The sequence below is a fragment of the Wyeomyia smithii genome, chromosome 2 (assembly GCF_029784165.1).
Source record: "Wyeomyia smithii strain HCP4-BCI-WySm-NY-G18 chromosome 2, ASM2978416v1, whole genome shotgun sequence".
Classification (NCBI taxonomy): Eukaryota; Metazoa; Arthropoda; class Insecta; order Diptera; family Culicidae; genus Wyeomyia; species Wyeomyia smithii.
The window spans coordinates 258611511-258632067 of NC_073695.1; the positions used below are offsets into that span (position 1 = coordinate 258611511).

At 40.9% G+C, this 20557-nt stretch overlaps 2 protein-coding genes across 3 annotated transcripts in view; one reads left to right on the forward strand and one right to left on the reverse strand.

Annotated features, from left to right (window-relative positions):
* Window positions 1-20557, reverse strand: part of LOC129722311 (uncharacterized) — a 207193-nt gene that overhangs the window by 11112 nt on the left and 175524 nt on the right. The window lies entirely within an intron of this gene.
* LOC129722312 (uncharacterized) lies at window positions 12440-13114 on the forward strand. Its single transcript, XM_055675662.1, has 2 exons — window positions 12440-12742; window positions 12799-13114. The coding sequence occupies exons 1-2, from the start codon at window positions 12517-12519 to the stop codon at window positions 13056-13058; spliced, it is 486 nt and encodes a 161-aa protein (XP_055531637.1). The 5' UTR covers window positions 12440-12516; the 3' UTR covers window positions 13059-13114.

Sequence of the window (20557 nt, forward strand, 5' to 3'; positions counted from 1 at the left end):
CGCAGCCAAAAATCGACGAGCTCGAAATGAGTTGACCACGATTCTGGGGAGACAGAAACGCCAGCAGGAGGAGAGAGATCGCGAAGAGCTGGAGCAACCATTTCGGGCTAATGACTCCTGCAAATTTTACGAGAAGGTGAATCAATCCCGTTAGGGCTAAACATCGAGTCTTGATATGTGTAGCGACGAGGAAGAAAACCTGATCCCGAGTGCTCGCGCTCCATGGTCGACAGGTGGAGAAAGTTTTACGATGAGCACCTCAATTACAGCGTAACGGATAGAGGCATAAAGGAAGTTAACCTTGGAATGCCCAGTTTCTGATATCCCGACGATCAAACGGAAAATTGAGTCACTGAAGAACATTCGACGCCGCTCTTATAAAAAGAGAGGATGCAAGGAGTTGTATGCCCCATCTAGAGACAGGGCGATCGGCTACCAACTACCGTGGCATAACGTTGACCAATGCCGCCTACATACAAAATCCTCTCTTAGATTCTATTCTGCCGTCTTTCTCCTCTAACAAAATGATTTGTTGGGCGGGCCAAGCGGGCTTCAAGCGAACACGAGCTACTCCGGATCAAATCTTCACATGCTGGCAAATCCTTCAGAGCACAAAATGCCCACACATCACGTCTTCGTGGACTTCAAAGCAGCGTATGATACGGTTGATCGAGACCAGCTATGACAAGTATGTATTTGTATTTTACTAGATTCATCTGAAAGTTAGAAAGTTATCGATAACTTTAAGAAAGTTATCGAGAAAATAAGCTAAAATCAGCTATAACTTTGTAAGGAAAAGGCCTGGAGATGTGTGGCCTTCAACAAAAACGTGTGTTTTGTATGCTCAAATGCTTCTTTACAACAACGTTTTCTTGTAAAATGTAGCTAACAAAAGTTAAGTGCAAAAAATTAACTTTTAAGTAACTTCTACAGAGAATACTCTGTGACTCTGTACCCAATGAAGATAGGAATTTTGTTTGTTTAGCAAAGATTCATATTTTTGTACGTTCTAAAACTTTGCCGAATTAACCATTCCTCTATCTCTTAACACAAAAAAGTTAGTATTTTGGATATATGAAAACCTACTGTAACATATTCTCGCCGTACTCTAATATCGATGGATTGGGACAAATGGAACTTAAAGGAGTTTAAAGTACTTCAGCTCAACTTCAAGAAAAAGTATTGACATCACGATTCCACTTGCCCCTTTTAACCTATACGTTCTTGAAGTTATCGAAAAAATAAGCTAAAATATGATATAGCTTTGTAAGGAAAAGTTCTGGAGATATATGACCTTTGGCAAAAATGTGTGTTTTGTATGCCCTAACAATTCCTCTGAACAATACTTTCGTGTAAAATGTAACTTACAAGAGTTAAGTACAAAAAACTAAATTTTAAGTTGGTTCCATGTTACATACTTTATAACTTTGTACCGGAAACAACACAAAACACAAAAAAGTTGATTTTTTTATTTTTAGTATAGTAAACTTTTCATACTTTTTGACAATTTGCAATTATGCGGGGCATTCATACAAACAATTGTTCTGAAGACACTTTTAAGCTAGGATGAAGGTAAAAGGCGCTATGGAATTAGGTTCTACTTTTTGCCTTATTTGATCACTGTGCAGTGGGGGTCAGTAAAGTCTCGAGCAATTATGGTTGTGGAACTAAGTTGTTTCGAGGCTTTGGATATGACATCAGATTACTGTTGATCGAAAGTGAGGTTATGATCCAACTCCAAGATCGTTGATCTGATCTACGCGTTCGAGAACACATCCATTTATCTGGTAATGAAATGAAATGGGTACATAACAACGATAGACTGCTATGACAACACATTTAGCGATGCTTATTGTGAGCTTGTTTCTGTTACACCAGTCAGCAAACGTGTCCAACAGTGCTCGCAGGTGGTGGCAGTCCTGGACAAACTCTCAACAAGCTAGATATTCAGATCGTCGACATAGATCAATACGCACCCGGCACCCTGCTGAATGGCAATGTCATTTAAGTATAAAGCAGTGGGCCCAGATTACTGCCCTGAGAGACTCCAGGAGTGATGCTAAACGTCCGCAAAACTGTTGAATCAAGCTTAATACGTAAGGAGCGGCCTAACGTATGAGGAACAAAAGCCGAACAAACTTTCAATTCCAAATTAAAATCTTGCGCAACTTATTTTTCTATACTTGTTTGTTTATGTAAGCTGGAAATGTGTTAACATTGATGCTTGTGGTGTTTAATTTCTGTTGTATTCAAAAGTCTGTGGTTGTTCTAACGGTTGCGTTTGCGAACTATACCAAAAAGTTATATGCTTTGAAAAGCCACAGGACAAAGAACAATTAGATATTTTTCCCTGATGAAGATACCAACCGGTGTCGGAACGTTGGACAAAATTAAATAATTGGTTCTAGAATTAAAAACCGCTGAGCCGAAATATCCCGACTTGTTTGTTTATTCAAGTAATGTATCTCATTTACAAACCACATAGGAAAAATTCAGCTCCACATCGCGCTGATTTCCTGATCCTCTGGGATACTTGCTTTATAGTTTTTTGAATTCCGGATGTTTCAATTATATTGAGCTCCTTCTTGATTTTTCTATCAAACAATCGACGTTTTTTGCGCTGTAACCTTTATGGTAGACCATTCGCTTCAAATTTGCTCAGAAAGTTTCAATAGACTGCAGCTGTGGCACATTTTAAGGATTGTATCCTTTCGGAATAAACCCGATATTGCCTTGCCGCAAATACGCTAAAGTTGCATTAGCATAGTTTGATTTAAAGTTTTAAACCCATTCCATGCAGATATTTGTTCACCGTTTTTGAATCAATCGGATATTTATTGCCAGCTCACGATATGATTGCGCCGACCGACCAGGCGTTTCCGCCCTCAACTTCCCTCGAACTTTGCTCTCTTGTAAAGTGCATTTTCGTCCGGAACCAGATTTTCTTTTGAAGGTATTTCCATTCTCGAAAAGTTTGTCAATAATGTATATAATTTTTTTTTTTTATATCTAAGTTGTTTAGAATAGCGGAATACTTCACTTTCAGATTTTTCTTAATTTCGCTCACAAAAAATGCAAATCAATTAACGACGATCTTCTTCCGACCACGCCTTTTTCCCAACTAAGCGTCACTTGGCGGAATCGAATCGTTGTATTACCAGTTATGTAAAAGTGAATCTTCATTTTGTGGAAAAGGATTTTTCGATTTTTGCAGCACTTCCAAATCGTACACCCATTTAAAAGTTGTTCAGATTTTTTTCCTCACACGTTAAAAGATACGAGCTCAGCCTGTCAGAAATACCAAGTTTAGAAAGCTAACGTAAAAGTATTCAATGATCTACTGTGTCAAAAGCGGCTTAAATATCTGTATACACAGCGTCAATTTGCGATCCAGCTTCCATCTGTAAAATACAGGTACTTGTGAATTCGATCAAGTTGGTTGACGCTAAGCGAACCGAACTGAAAATCATGCTGATCAATTGATATATAGTTTTTGTGCTGTTTAGAATCACACTGTGGACGATGATTTCGGAGGGTTTAGATCCGGAAGATGGCCATAGTTATTTCTCTATAATTCCTTACGTATATTGGACATATGAAGAATTATTTCCACAGCGCTGGAAACTTTTGTTGCCCAAACGATTTGATAAAAATTCGATTGAAGTACACGGTAAGAGCAGTAGCGCAGCGACAGAAAATAATAGCCAGAACACCATCGGGACCAGGAGAGTGGGAGCTTTCCAATTTCTTGACACTAGCAATAACCATAGCAGGAGGGATATCGAAAATATCTAAGTCAACAACACTAACGATGACAGCAACCGCAGCTAATTCAGCTTCAGGCTGTGTCGTACAGCCAGTTCAGTTTTGCGATGTTATCTATCCCTTTTTATATGCAATTCATTATTTGTTAAAATATATAAGCACGTATACTTCAATTCTCGTGTAAAAGACCGCATACAAAGCGACTTTTGTGTAATAAAGTCCAAGTAAAGTTTTCTATACTTCATATTCAGCTGTATTGAAGAAAACATGCCAAAAGAGAAAACATGTACAATAGAAAAAATGCTCTATTTTGAATACTATGTTACTGTATTTTGCAGTTGGCTGCTTCTAGACTTTTTCTTCGGCTAACATTTTTAGTTGATCAACAACCTAAAGTTCACAATGGATAAGGAGAGTAGAGCACGTGCTTTAGGAACAGTCTATTAACAGAATAAAGCCATCGAAAGAATTTCGGAGCATGTTGATGAATCTGTGTTGCACAGCATAGCTTTTTAAAAACCTTTTTAATGTGAAGTACTCGTACTAGAAGCACATTTTGACTTTTGCTCCACAGCAAATTGGTTAATGAAAATATTCATTGTTATGACTACAATGGCGTTTCATTCTAAAGTGTGCGCTGATTACACTTTAGCGATCTCTAGCTTGGAGCACTAAGAAACAATAACCGCCCATTTCATCGAGCAAACTTCAGCGACGCTTTAGGGGAATCGTTTCCAAATTTCCATGTCGCCACACCACACGATCTACTTACGGGTGTCTAACTGTATGTACTAGAAACGCCCCAAAACAAACTCGAGAAAAAAAACAACAACTTTTCAATTTGTACCGTTGCACAAAGGCACGTACCGAAGTGTTTGCAACTCGCCTCCACGGTATGACAATAGCTTCCCGGCGCATGCCAATCAACGGAACGGAGCAACCCAAACAGTAACAACAACACTCGAGTACACTCTCGATCTCGCTGACGAGACCGAGAAGTTCGAACAATTTCGCGACTGTCGTCGAGCACCACGGCGAGCTCCTCCGGTGGGTGCAATTTATGGATTGCCCCATTGTGGGTGTCTGAATGGAGTAGCACACAGCGACCCGTACAGTAGCCAGGCTACTCCTAAGCCTAGGCTCGGAAGTTGTTGGCACCCGTGATTCTCTACCGTTGTTCCGCCCATGTATAACGAACAAGTGAGGTATCTATTTCGGGATAAATCGAAATAGCTGACCCGGTCGGTACTGACGTAATCGAACTCTTTTCACGCATTGACGCGAAAGCGGAGCTTGGAAATTATGTCAATAGGCTTAGGTAATTGTTCGGAATGTGGTTCGTTAACGAGTCTGCTAAAAATGTCAATCATTAGCGAAAAACTCGGGTTTGCGTGGTCGGATGCATGGGCGTAGCCAGAATTTGAAATAGGGGGGGGGGAAGCAAGCTCTTCCAAATATTAGAAGTAAAAAAATTGTACACTAAGGTCGCTTTTTACGCGGTTGTTTTTACGCGGCTTTTTTTACGTGGATTCCGGAATTTACGCGGTTTTTTTTACGCGGATTTCGAAATTTACGCGTTTTTTCACGCGGATTCCGGAGTTTACGCGTTTTTTAAGCGGCACGTATCCCCCACGTAAAAAGCGACTTTAGTGTGTTTTGAAAAAATAGAAATAAATACTAGTCTTTAGTGATTATTACATCAAGGCACCCAGTGAAAAGTTGTCCTTAACATTAGAGTGGAACATCATCGAGTTTGTCTTCGACGAAGGAAACGGTGTTACGTTCGGACGTTGTTGTTTAACCGCTACCAGGACCTCTTCGAGAACGATGGAGGCCAGCTGAATGATGCGGCGAATGTACGTTTACTTCTCCGGAAGCTGGACACTCATTCGCACAGCCGCTATCTCAACTACAACCGGTCAAAGCTTCCCAAGGACGTGAAGATTGAAGACACAGTCAAGATTCTCAATAAAATCTTCGGGCATCAAACGTCAAACGTTCCGGAAGCGGTTCAGTGTCTTTTCACGATTGTTGTTGACCATCTGCCGATGAACACTCAGCAAGCAGAGAGCACTCAACCGCTGTTCAAATATTGTTGACCTCAGCCAGGTTTTCACCCGACGTAATGTGCTGAACGAGCGTTCAATCGTGCATGTTTCCATGGTAAAGCAAGTGCAATTTTAACTGCTTTCTCAGTTACAGGGAAGAATGAACGGGCTGAGGGTCCATTTGGGTATCGTCTACCTGACCTGTGAATCAAACAATATTGTTAGAAAATTGAAATAAAGAATTAATCCTGATTTAATCATTATACCACCATTCTTAATAGCTACTCGTTTTAGATGACTGGAATTCTTGTCGTATGACTTTCCAGTTTCGTCATTCTGAACTGTTACACGAGAGCCGTGCTTCGCAGTAACTGTCATAACCGATGGGTTGAATGTAGGCGTAAGTTTATTTCCTGGAAGGACGTTCTTCATGTGAACCTCATCTCCAACACCGAGATTAGATGGTTTTGCTCTACGACGAAGATTCTCTGCATCCTTACCCTTCTCCTTTTCACGCAGATCGCGATCTCCATGCTCGGTCGGTGGTGCTTCAGTGCTCAAATCTCCCAAAGTTGGCAATTTAGTGCGCGTTCCTTCCGAACAGCAGTTCAGCTGGGGTTTTCCCAGTGGTGCTATGTGGAGTCGAATAGTATATCGACAGATAGACGAGAAGGTCATGCTTCCAATCACGGTTGAGGCTCTGACTGATTCTGAGACGCTTCATCAAGGAACGGTTTTGTCGTTCGACAAGGCCGTTCTCTTGAGGCCAATATGGCGTTGTTCTATTCAGATAAATGCGTCTACTCCGGCAATAACTATCGAATTCCGTGCTAACAAATTGTCGACCGTTATCCAATGTTATAGTTCTGGGGAAACCCAGCCTGACAAATATCTTCTCAAGTCTATCCGCCGTCTCTTTAGCAGTGATCTTCTGAAGTATTTCTACTTCTTTATATCGGCTGTAGTAATCGATGATTACCAGCGAATAATCTCCTGAAGGTGATGGACCCAGAAATTCTATGGCAAGGTCGAGCCATGGAGCTTCCGGTATTCTCCGTCTTTCCATTGGTCGGGTCTATCCGGATGACTGACTAGTCGACAGCCTTCTTAACCATCTACTTTATGAGCAATGTCTTCGTCCATTCGAGGCCACCAATACGAAAGTCGCAACCGTTGTTGCATTTGGTTCGACCTGGGTGACCCTCATGGGCCAGTTGAAGCAATCTTTGTCGCATACACGAAGGTACAACCATTCTAGAGCCTCGAACCACTAAATCACCAACTTTCCCAAACTCATTTCGGAACGCATGATAAGGTTTGATTGTACTGGAAGTGTAGTTCCACATTCCTCGATCCAGATACTCACGTAACTCACATAGCTCAGGGTCCTCACAAGATGCCTTCTCAAACTCCCCAATAGCTACTGCTTCCAATTCGAGCACATTACGTATGTAGACCTCGCAATCTGAATCGAATGGTTCGTTTGGTGTTTGGGCGAGGCGTGATAGGGGGTCGGCAATGTTCGACTTACCGTTACGGTATACTACATCGAAACTGAACGCTTGCAGCCTAAGTACCCAACGTTCTACCCTTAAACATGGTGAAGAATCTGGCGAAAATATGGCCTCGAGGGGCTTATGATCGGTTTCCAATTCAAACCTAATGCCCACGAGGTAAATCTGAAACCGTTCAACTGCCCATACTAAGGCCAAAGCCTCCTTCTCCGTCTGAGCATATCGACGTTCTGTTTCAGTCAGACTCTTACTGCTCCGAGTCCTACCGGAGAAGCGTCCGCAACAACTCTGGTTTTTAGCTTAGGATCAAAATGTGCAAGTTGGTCTACATGACATATGGATTTAAGCAACTCGTCGAAAGCTTTCTGTTCTTCCAAACTCCATTGAAAAACGGCTTTGTTTTTCGTAAGCTCTCTGAGAGGAAATGAAATGGTGGCAAGGTTCGGAATAAACGCCCCAACGTAGTTAACGAGACCGAGAAAACTTCTGACTTCCTCACAGGTGGTTGGGGCTCGGAAGCTCTGCAGAGCTGCTATCTTGCTCGGTGAAGGATCCATCCCATTTTTGCTAAACCTGTGGCCGAGGAAGTCGATCTCAGTCAGTTTAAATGCACATTTTGCGTGATTGAGCATAATCCCGTAAACACGAAGTTTGTCCAATACTTTTCTAAGTGCTTCATCATGCTCCTGTTCAGTTCTGCCCACAACGATTATATCGTCAATGAAATTAATGGAATGGCCACAATCCGACAAAATTTGCTCAATAATCTTCTGAAAAATCTCTGGTGCGCAAGATATTCCAAAGACTAGTCTCTTATAACGGAAGAGACCTTCAAATAAAGCAATAAAAAAAAATACCCAGTTAAAGCACCTCGAGGTCTAAGATTTTACCTTTTTCTGTTAATTTTTATTTTACCTTTATGAGTGGTGAAAGTAGTTAGCGGTTTACTTTCTCTGTCTTCGTCCAATTGATGAAATGCGTCCTTGATGTCAAGTCTGGTGAAATAGACTGCACCATTTAGCATCCATCGAACATCCTCAATTGTTGGTAGTGGGTGCGTCTCCTGTAAGACCGCTTTGTTCACCTGCCTCATATCGATACACAATCGAATTTCCCCGCTGTCCTTTATTACCACGACCATCGGTGAAACCCACCGGCTGGGTTCGTCCACCTTTTCAATTATGTCCTTTGTGAGCAGTTCCTTGAGCTTATCTTCCACACGTTCCAAAGTAGCGAATGGAAGCCGCCGAAAGCGTTGAACAACTGGCTGGACAGATTTATCGATTGGAATATGGATCTTTACACCACAGATCTTGGGGAATGGACACATAGTGCCAATACTCCGTATCTGCTCATGTTGGCTAGGAAGTCCGGTAATCAAAACTCCTAGGAGCTTTGCCGTTTGCTTGCCTAGTAGAGGCTGTTGGCTATTTTTCACGACGTAAAAACGTTCGTTTTTAATTCTTTGTCCCTATCATTAATAATGATTTCCGCGTCGAACATTTCCATCACTACCAGGCAATCTTTCTGTGCATATGCCTTGAACTTTTTGTCCGCCTGATCATTCCTAGTCAACGTCTGTACTCCATTCCTCAGCATCATTCCCCAGGTCTTGTCGTCGATGATATTCGAATAAACACCAGAATCTATCTGCATTTCGACGATGACACTTCCGACTTTAGCCCACACCAGCTCATCTGAATCACTCGCCGACGACACCATTTCTACCAATTCCGTATATTCTTCTTCTTGTTCGTCACCAATCGCATGCACCTGTCATGTAGGATAAGGCGGTTGTTGTGGTGGTTTTTCGGACGATGTGCGATTGGACTGGAAAGCTTGGAAGTGGTTCCGTTTAACAGTTTGCTTAAATGGTGCCTTCTGGGGAAAGCTAGCAGAATTTCCTGATTGTCCTACGCGACTGTAACAAACTTCACGAAAATGCCCCAGCTTGTGGCAATTGGAACACGTTTTATTCCAAGCTGGACAATGACCGAAATTCTTTCTGTAGAATTTGCAAAGTCCCTTAACGCGTTGCACAAATTCCGGATTCTTACATACTACTGGTAAAATTGATTGACCGCTTATCTGCTCGCTAGCTGAGCGGGAAGTTTCAAATGCATTCACCTGCTTGACAACTTCTTCCAGGTCTAGATTCGTTACCTGCAACAGTTTTTCACGGAGCGAAACAGGTACAAACTGAAGCATCTTGTCCACTACAGCTATTGCAGAACTGTCGGTGAAAGGTTTTCCGAAATTGCACTTAGATGCGTGCGTTTGGGTCTTCATCAAGAACTTTATCAAACTTTCGCCAGGCTCTGGTTTTAAAGCCCAGAACACATAACGCTCATGTGCCTCATGCCGCTGAGGGGCAAAATATGTATCCAATTTCTCCAAGGCAACTTTGTAAGGGTCTGCGTCCGTGTCCTTGCCAGCATCAACATCTGCACCCGGAATATTGAAAACATCTCTTGCAATTCAAAACCATCGTGAGCCAAGAGCAAATCTTTCTTTTGCGTTGCATCATTGATCTTCGATGCCCGGAGGCAAATCTCAAAACCACGCTTCCAAGTTATCCACTTTTGTCTGCGATCCGTTAATGGTATATCTGCGCACGAAAACGCCGGCAAGTTTGCAAACACTCGATTTTCCATCCTTGAATCAACATTATTAATTAATCGACATTATTTACCTCGAAAACACGATATCAAATAAAATCTCAAAGCTAGCTACGACTGTTCGTATTTCTATTTCATCTAAGCACCTCACAATGTAAACAATCTCCGCTGTCAAGGCGCGGTAGCAACGTATCAAATCCGCTCTCGCGCTGCGGTAGCAACAACCATAAATAACCACTCTTTAGCCGTGGTAGCAATTCCGCTGTCAAGTCACGGTAGCAACACCGCTTTCTGGTGCGGTAGCGATCCGCTCTCAGGCGCGGTAGCACAAACTTTCCACTCTCTTGACGTGGCAGCAAGCCCGCTCTCTAGTCGCGGTATCTCACCACTTCCTTGCCGTGGCAGCTAATCTCTCTTTTTTTTGCACCATCTTCTACGGTGGTCAAATACTTCTCTCTCTGTCACGCTTGCTCAATTAATCTTCACACCAAATTCTAACCAAAATAAAAGGAATAATCCTTTAAATTCATATCTTCCTTTTAAAATTTACTTACCTTCACTTGCCAATAAACTAATTTACGATAAAGTATCACTAACAGTATTCAAATATTCCAATCTCGTAGCCAATTTGTGGTATTCCAGAATACAAAATGAACAAACACATCCGTGTCATTAGCCATCTTCTATATATATTCTCCTACCAAAGATCTTACATAGATATATCACTCTCCGACCATAGACAACATCACGACACAAAGTATAAGAAAAATGCAACCTAGAATTGAAAACAAAGGCTTTTACTAGTTTACTAGTTCATGGTTTCTCAAGTTAGTTGTTCAGTTCGCAGCTATATCTTGGTTGTTGAATGAAGAACTTTTTCGAGAACTTCAGCTCTCCTTTTTATTTTGCAATGTTTCGGAGCATTCTGCTTCTGCCTCCTAACGCACTTATCCTTAATGTAAATTGATACACCATACATGACGTAATTCTGTGAAATTTAACTCGCTACATAGATAAAAAATAGTGTTTTTCTTATCCATCTCTTAAAAAAAAATGAATGAAAACAATCCGTTCGATTATACGGCATGACCCTTGTCGAGTGCACGGAATTTTCGTTTGTTAACTAATAATTGCCAAAAGATGGCTGCCTGGAAAAATAATGATATTTACTGATATATCTGTGGTAGACGTGTCTATTTATATACCCTATTCTGTTTCCACTTACGCAGTTCTCTCACTGATACTACCACATACTCAAGATCTCGGCCTCTAGTCCAGCGTTGCCATTGTGCCAGATAAATCTAGATTTTGCCAGATTTTTGATTGCGCGCCAGACAAACAGATAAACCTCAGAATTTGCCAGATATTTGTAAATGAGCCAGATATTTGCCAGATTTTAGCCGCGACGTCTCGCAAAAAGGTCGTTACTGCGAGATAAGCCGTGCCTGGCCTTTACCTACCTACACCCGGCGAGAGCAAAAAAAAAGGTCATCACTTTCAATTCTGTCAGGAATTTTATCCAAAAATGAGTGACAGATTTTTGCCAGACTTTTTATTTTCGTTTTGCCAGATTTTATTCAAAACTTAGTGGCAACGCTGCTCTAGTCTGCCATCGATTGGTGTCGATTCAAGAACAGTCTTCTCACATCTATCGAGTCGAACGCTGGTAAGTTGGCTACCACAATACCAACGGTATCAGTCGAATCGATACAGGTATAGACATCGAGTACACAATGTTGTAAATTTCACCCATGCCTATGAGATAAGATAAGACAACGCTTACGACCGAGAAAAAAATGGGTACTACATCGCTGCGTGCGCTCGACTGGAAGGTCGGCGCAACAAGCCAAACAGTGGAAGAGTATCTGGCGAACATGGACATACATTTCAGGAAGCGACAGTTCCGTCCACTGGTCACGGAGCTGCAGGAAATGACACAGCAGCAGCGGCTGAATAAGATGGTCAAATCGATTTTTCCGGCAAATCGGAACGTGGCGGTGATGTTGGAGCAGGGCACTTCGTGTTTTACTGCCCCCACGAAGGAAGTGAGCTCTGAAGTGAAGTTCAATGCTCACACCAAGTTCCTCAAGAATAAAAATACACTCATTGCCGCCTTTGTAAAAACTATTTTTTTACTATTTTGATCTTTTGATTTCGTGTTTTTTAAATCTCTGCTTTCTTTTACTAAATAGCATTTCAGTTGATGATTGATAGATAGATTGAAACTAAATGCGTATAGAAGAGGGAAATTTTTTTAGGAACAGTAACAAACTATATAATAGAACAGCATATTAACGACAATAATGCTTTATTTCAGTTTTTGGAACTCAGTCATAAATAATATACAATAAATAGCACTTGAAACCTTGATAAGATTTATCAGTTCGAAGATTGATCACATGCCCTAGGAATGACTCACCGGAAACCGAAATCGCAAGATTAAATCCTCCACTTGTATTCGATCTGTGTATAATATCCACCAGCCGTGCAGTGCATCCATCAGTTGTATCAAACCTTTTCGATCGATTCTATTATTATTGGTTCCACCGAATTACCCAACTAAACAGTAAAATGGCTAAAATCGCAACTTTCGCTGTTGCCGTCCTGTTGGCCCTGGTTGCTTCCGCCTCTACTGGAAATGTCGAGCAACCTGCTGGAAGCATCGAAGCTAGAATTCAGACCGTGGAAGACATGGCCGCTTTCAAGGCGGCCCATTCGAATCTGAAGTTGGTGCCGATGGATCTTTTCCGGGGACCCCGGAACCAGTTTATCTACACCTTCGGAAGCAGAGTTGCAGGTAGGTTATATTTTGTTCGCCCTAAAGCAGCTCATATCAGTCACTGTACCGTTTAGGTGACAGCCTGGTGGCATACCTTCAGTACAGCTGGGGACCCGAGGACACACCGTTCGATTACCACCTGATGCTAGGCTATCCACAGTCGGGCCAGGGCTCGGTGGTCAGTTTCGTGCAGGTTATCGTGAACCAAAGTTCTGCCCTGGGGCAAGCATATGTGGTAGCCGGTGGAGTCGGCCAACGCTACATTCAGGTGCTTGTCGAGGCGTTCGATACTACGTTCTTCAACTCCTATACAGAGGTTTTCGGAACGGGCTAGAAAACTCATTCTGTTCATACGGTGGTGGGAATAAAAACATATTTGATTTAACAAAATTTGTGTCATTTGATTTGATCTCGTATATGTGCTTAATAGCATTACCGACTTTTCAAAGAAATAAAGTAGAAAAAAGATCGAGGTTTCTTCAATGTTTAAGGGTGGTTGCTTTTGTTTTGAGCGTTGGCATATTTTTTGTTATGTATTGCTATGGTACCCAACGAACAACTTAGTTGAGTAGGTAACAACCTTAGACACTTTGATTCAGTCTAAATCCGCCAAATTGTAGCTGAAAAAGCTGTGAATCAACTGAATTGTCTATTGGGTAGTTGAAAAATCGAAGCAAAACGCAATTCTATTAGCACAAAATCATGTGTAACAGAATAACGGGTGACAACTGAAATCTTAGATTTCTCACTTAGATTTTTTCTGTAGCAAAAATGATTCTCAATAATTTTTAATGTCGATGATCTTCTGAAACGTTTCGATAGTATAGCTGATGGTCAAAAGATTTTTGCGGAATTGATTACGCTATTCAGTTTTGCTGGGTTCACTTTACGAAAATTGTGCTCCAATTCACGAGCAATACTAGACCAAATACTTCTACACTTAAGGGATTATATACCTTTTCAGTTTTGTAAAAATCGAAAATATTTCTGTTGCATTATCTTAAATAACAACATCTTGAAAAACCTTTTTAACAAGTTTTCATAATGATCTAAGCAAGAGGGGGAAAGTTGGTGCGCCTCGCCACGGCCGTAATGCTAAACTTGAAACTTTATACGCGTTTACCACGGAAAAGTGTTTTTCAGAAACTGACTTTACCATGCTTACGATTGCGATAAAACTACTGAACCGATTTTCTTCATCTCTTTTGTCTTTCTCCTGGAAAGGTATAGCAATCACTTGCAAAACCGAAGATATAAAAGAGCTCCAGAGGGTCGAATGTCTTATTCCACTCGACTCAGTTCGACGAGCTGAGCATTTTCTGTATGTGTGTGTGCGTGTGTATGTGTTTGCGTGTGTGTGTGTGTGTGTGTGTGTGTGTGTGTGTGTGTGTGTGTGTGTGTGCGTGTGTGCAACTGTTCAATCTCACTCGATTTGCTCAGAGATGGCTGGACCGATTTTCACAAAATTATGTTCAAATGAAATATTTATCAAAATAAGAAAATCACGAAAGATCCCAACCGATTCGGTTTCAAATGAACGGGCTACATAAAAAACCCTAAACTTTTAATTTTTATAAAGATTGGACAAGTGGTTCAAAAGTTATGGAAAGAAACGTGTTCTGGAGACTATTCAATCTCACTTATGTTTCTCAGAGATGGTTGGACCGATTTTCACATAATCAGTATCATATAGAAGGTCTTGTAGCCTCATGAGGCCCTATTGATTTCTTTTACAATCGGAGTAAATAGACTTTGCCTGTTATGTGCATAAATGTGAAATCCAGCTATGAAACGGAACATATTCCGAAGACTACTCACTACTAAACTCACTCATTTTTCTAAAAGATGGCTGAACCGATTCCCACAAAATAAGTATCAAATGAAAAGTCTAGCTGCCTCATAAGACCCTATTGAATTTTACTGTAATTGGACTGTAACTTTGTCTGTAATGTATCAAAATGTGAAAATATTGAAACTTCATTATCTCAGAAACTACACAACCGATTTGAACAATATTGATATCAGATGAACGGACTAGTTAAGGGTTGACTGATGAATTATAATGATCGAACACGTGATTCAAAAGTTGTGAAAAAAGTCATATTTGAAATAGAAAAAAAAAACATATTATAAATAATCTTTTGATTCGATGATATTTAATCGAATGATATATAGTACAGTCACGTTTCGATTATTCCATTTTCAAAAAAAATTTCGCGTCACATATTTGAAACATATTTATTTCATGTTATTTGCTAGTGTTAATATGTGGTCATTAGGGTGGCAATGTTTGTATGGAAAAAAATCATCATCGAATTTCAAAAACCGATCATGTACATTTTGTTCATCGGCTCAAAAAAAATGAGCTGTGCAAAATTTCAGCACGATCGAACATGATTCAGGGGTGTCTCAAAGCGCTGAAAGTGATTTTTCGACCATCGAAAAACTACCAAGCTCCCCCCTTGGTAGTTTTTCGTACAGGAAATTGGGAAAATCGAAGTATTTTTTCGATGCCAAATGTCTTAAAAATGCGCAAAACGTCAAGATCTAGCGTTATCTCAAAAAAAAAAAAAAAATTTTACCAAAAATCAACCTTCTGGGGCTTAGCCGTTAGACATTTTTGAAGCCAGTTCTAAAAATTCTATATGAAACCTTCGGTTGCCCAGAAAACGGCTAAGTCCCAGAGGTTCGATTTTCGGATAAAATTTCGGGAGAAACGTTCCCGTTTGCATTGAAAACAAATTTCTTACGAAAACGATTGTTCAGATACCCGGCACACTTCTAAACTATTAAAAAAATATGAGTTTTCTTTATTTCAGTTAATCTGCTCATCGTTATCGTAAACACCGCACTGAACTTTTAGAAAATCTCTACTTTTACGCTATGAAAAGGTGCTACACGCTTAAAAAAAATCTCTTTGGCCTCGCACAAAACGGTATATAACCCCTTAAGAGACGAGCGCATGGCTATGGATATTAGGGTGGGGAATCGTTATATGGAAAAAACGAAAGTTGATAGCAGAAAGTCAGAACCAAGTTTGTTTGTGCTATTTGGAGCCCCAAACAATCCTATATTTATCGGAAGTCAATTGGTTATGTCACCGCTTGGCGCATTGCATTTCAAATTTATATGAAGATTTGTATGGAAAATCAACTTTTATGCATTTTCCATTCTAAAGAGCTCAAAATGGCTCAAACCATAGGTTTCATAACTTCAAATGGTAGGTTTTTTGATGCCCAACAACTTGGCCGAAGACACTAAAGAGCTAGGGTGTATGTCGAAATTTATGTTGCAAATCATTTATTCTGCAGATAATGCCAGTGTACCGGCATCAGTTCGATTTCCATCAGAAGTAGCCTCTGAAACACGTTGTAGATTCTACCTATGCCTAAAATATTGAACTTAATTTGTTTGCTTGATCCAGCTGAGTGTATAAACTCGTTACGACAGGTGACTTCTGATGGGAATCCTACTGACACCGGTACATTGGTAATGTTGGCAGAAAACAAGATTTTCTGTATTTAAATCGACATACTCAACTTTGAACAGCTGTAGCTCTTTTTAGGGACATCCTAGCTCTTCAATGTCTTCTGCAAAGTTGTTAAGCATAACAAATACTATACTTTAACATAATGTAGTGCATTATTAGAGCATTATTGAGCTCTCTAGCAAGGTAAATGCAAAAAAGTGGGTTTTCCCATATAAATTTTCATACAAATTTGAAATGCAATGCGCCAAGCGGGGACAAAACCAATCGACTTCCGGTAAGTTTAGGGTTGTTTGGAGCCCCAAAAAGAACCAAAAAAACTTGGTTCTGGAAAATCGATCATTTTTCCCCACCCAAATGGATATCGAATCCTCAGATGTGAAAACACTAGGATTGAAATGGGAGCCGCGATATCTTCAAATTTTCTGTTCCTGTGACGAATTCTACTACAGAGATCAACGAGAGAATAATGTTATCTGATCGTGCGAAACTGTTTGACCCACTCGGTCTACTTGGGCCCGTCATCGTCCGAGCTAAAGTATTTCTTCAGGATCTTTGGAAATCGCAGTTTTCTTGGAATGAACCTATTACTGGAGAGCTTCGATCCTGGTGATTAGAACACCGAGAGACCATTTCAGACCAAACTCGTATCAAAGTTCCTAGGTGGATAGGTTTTGGTTGTGACACTTTGTCCGCAGAACCTCATGAGTCATGGCTTCTCTGCCGTGGGCTAGCATTTTGACGTAAGCACCAAAAGCACAAAATCGTTACAGAAGCGATTTAATCTAAATCGTTCAAAAATTAACAGAAGCGCTTTATTACACAATCTGATCTGATAGAATCTGAGCAAACATGATGAAAAACGTACCCCATTGCTTTAACACGTTTATTCATGTAAATGCATTGAACTCTAATGCCAACGTCACTTTTCTTGCAAAATAGCAAACCCATTTCAACGTTTTGCACGAAAAGTGACGTTGGTACGCCTGAATAGTCTAGTTTGCTATGCGTACTGGTCGGTAGTCAGCAGCAAGGATATAAATGAAATTATGCACTCCACAAGCATGATACACTATCGTATCCGTACCTCAACGTCACTTCTATGCAAAGTGGCGCTAACGTCACTTATTATTTTTGGTATTTCTCAGTTATCTATCAAAATTTTTGGAAACGGCAACAAGCGTGGTTACCTATACTATATTAATACGTAAAAAAATGAAATTTGAAAATTTGGCGCTTAAGTCAAAACGCCAGCTCACCGCAGTTCTGCGATGCGTCTGTAAAGGCATAGGGCGTATGTTTTTACCTTCGCTGCACATCAGTTGACGAGAGTGTTCGAATTTTGCTGTTGACATCGAAAAAATTTATGCAGGCTATAAGAAACGAAATAGAAGTAGCTCAATGCTCTATTGTTAAGTCACCAGAACACTTTAATTTTATTCAATAATTTATCTGACAGTATGTAGTCTTAATAAATAAAAAAAAATAGTGTCAAGTTTACAAAATATTCGAAATTGTTCAGCTTATTCACAAACTCGCGGGATGGTTCGCCAAACTCAAACAAATCTTCTACGCTTGAGAAGGTCCTGATTGCAACGGGTATAGGCTCGTTAAATCCAAACGACGTCCGATGGAATGAGGTTTGTAGTAGGCCAGTTGAACGTAAGGAACGTTGAGAAGCACGGAAGTTTAGCTGGAATCTATTTCGCTATCAATATGTTGGCAACAGATGCAGCTTGCTGGATTTGCGACGACGTTCGAGCGTGTCGAGGCCAAGTAATCGACAGCGGTCAGGATACGGAGGAAGATTTTCCGGATCACGCCAGGGAAGGTCCCGTAATGCCAGTCGGATAAATTTCTTCTGAACACGTTCGATCCGTAAACACCAAGTTAACTGGTGAGGGTACCAGAGCAAGCTACAATTTTCAAGAAGTGGTCGTACTAGAGAGCAGTATAAGGCTTTGAAGCAGTGAGGGTCTTTGAAGTCACGGCTGTCGACTCGCTTTTGAAATTAAGATGGCATGATGTAGGTGGAAAGTGAGATTAGCGTCGAGCAGAATACCAAGGTCGCAAACACGGTCAACTCTTCTCAGCTCAAGTCCATCAATGCGGTATTCGAATATGATCGGATTTAAAATGCGGTGGAATGTCATTACCTCACATTTTCCAATACTAATTATCAGCCAGTTCTTATGGCACCACTTGACGAATATATTCAGCAAATGTTGCAAACGACGACAATCGTCAATTGTACTACCAGATATAGCTTTAGATCATCCGCATATACCAACCTACAGCCGACACCTAACCGTAGCATTGCATCATTGAAGAATATAGCGAAAAGCAGAGGCCCCAAATTGCTACCTTGCGGAACTCCCGATTTATTAGTGAATTGTGACGAGACACAAGAACGAAGTTTCACACGCAGTATCCTTCCACATAAAAACGAACCTAACCATTCCATAAGTGAACGCGAAGCACCAAGCCGTGACATTTTACGCAAAAGTATGTTATGGTCAATACGATCGAAAGCTGCCTTCAAATCAGTGTAGATGTCATCAACTTGCGCTTTTTGTTCGATATGTGCAATGCACATCGAAGTAAATTCCAGTAAGTTACTATGAACTGAGCGGTTCGGCATGAAACCATGCTGCGCGGTAGAGATGTAATTCTTAGTGGAATGGAGCATTACGTTACTAACAATAATCTCGAACAACTTAGAACCAGCTGAGAGACTAGTTATGCTTCGATAATTTCTGACATTCTGACGATCACAAGATTTTAGAACTGGGAACATAAAAGATTGTTTCCATATCTCGGGGAATTTCCGTTGCTCGAACGACTTGTTGAAAATGTTGAAGTGGGTTTACTAGCGCATTAGCACAACGGCTTATAACTTTAGCGGGGATGCCATCGAGCCTCGGAGTATAAGATCGCTTAAGTTTCTTTGCGGCATCCGCCTCGGCATCGGAGGCAACTCTTTCAGCAAACACTGATGCGAAAAAAGTTGCAAAAAGCTCACACGATTCCGATTCTGAAGTCGCATCTAAGTCATCCAAGCGAACATATACAGGCACCGATGAACATTTTCGTTTGGAGTTGACAAAATTCCAAAATCCTTTGGGGTTTCTCCTAAGGTCTGTCTGTACACGTAAGACGTAGGATTTGTATAATTCTCTGTTAAAACGGCGGTATTCATCGGTGGTGATTTTGAAATAATGTCTCGCTACCTGCGTTTTCAAACGGCGAAATTTACGCTGGGCATTGTTTCGAAGCCGTTTTAATTCATGCAATCGACGCGTGCTCCGCGGGATGTTGGGACGCTTCGCTAGCGGTACATTTGCATTCAACTACTGACCAATTATATCGCAAAAGCGTGCTGTCATATCGTCAACATCAGTGCAAACGTAAATTGAATTCCAGCCGAAGCTCGATCAATGCGACGAAATCAATTTTTCGGTAGTTCAATCTGCTTCCATTATCTGCACATACCGGGACAGTACTATGAGAACGGACGGTAGGTAATGAGATAGTTAAGGGTGGGTGGTGGCGGGCGACAGGGAGTAGCGGTGTAATAACGTTATCAACAGTAAGCTGATGGTCAAGGGAACAAAAAACTAAATCCAGGGTACGATCGTTTTGGTTTCGCTGATAGTTTTGCTGCCTTGGATATAAATAGTCCTTGCCGTCTATCAGCGTCGCACTAGCAACAGGCAATCGAACAGAAGCAGGGGTAGCACCAGGCATCCACACGATGCGTGGCTGATTATAATCACCACAGACAAACACGATGTCATTCGCATTACTTTTATCACTTGTGATAATTATCACAATGCTCTCCGATCACACGCAAGAGCCGAAAGCCAATTTGCATATCACTTCATTATAGAGATCAAAATCAAATGTACAGATCATCTAGACATATAAAAATGCAACTCTGTCTGTCTGATCCACATAGGCTTGGAAACTAATGAATCGATCGGAGTGAAATTTTGTATATTAGGGGTTTTAGGGGCCGGGAAAGATGACTAAGATAGTTCAAGACCCCTCTCTCTTCTAGAAGAGAGGGGTCCAAAACAAATGAAACACAAATTTCTGCACATCTCGAGAACTAACCAAACAAATGGAACCAAATTTGGCAGGTGAATGATTTTAGGGGTAACAAATATGTCCATAATGTTTCTACACCTCTCCTTTTTCTAGAAGGGAGGAGTTCTATACGAAAGAAACACGAATTTCTGCACATCTCAAGAACTAACCAAGTAAATGGAACCAAATTTCGCAAATAGCTGTTTTTACAGGTAACAAATATATTCATAATGGTATGGTTTGGTCATACAAATGAA

What these genes read in the sequence shown, in the direction of transcription:
- LOC129722312 (XM_055675662.1), top strand. Translation starts at nt 12,517, where the DNA reads ATGGCTAAAATCGCAACTTTCGCTGTTGCCGTCCTGTTGGCCCTGGTT. An exon ending in CTTCGGAAGCAGAGTTGCAG is followed by an intron (nt 12,743 to 12,798) that starts GTAGGTTATATT and finishes TGTACCGTTTAG; the next exon opens with GTGACAGCCTGGTGGCATAC.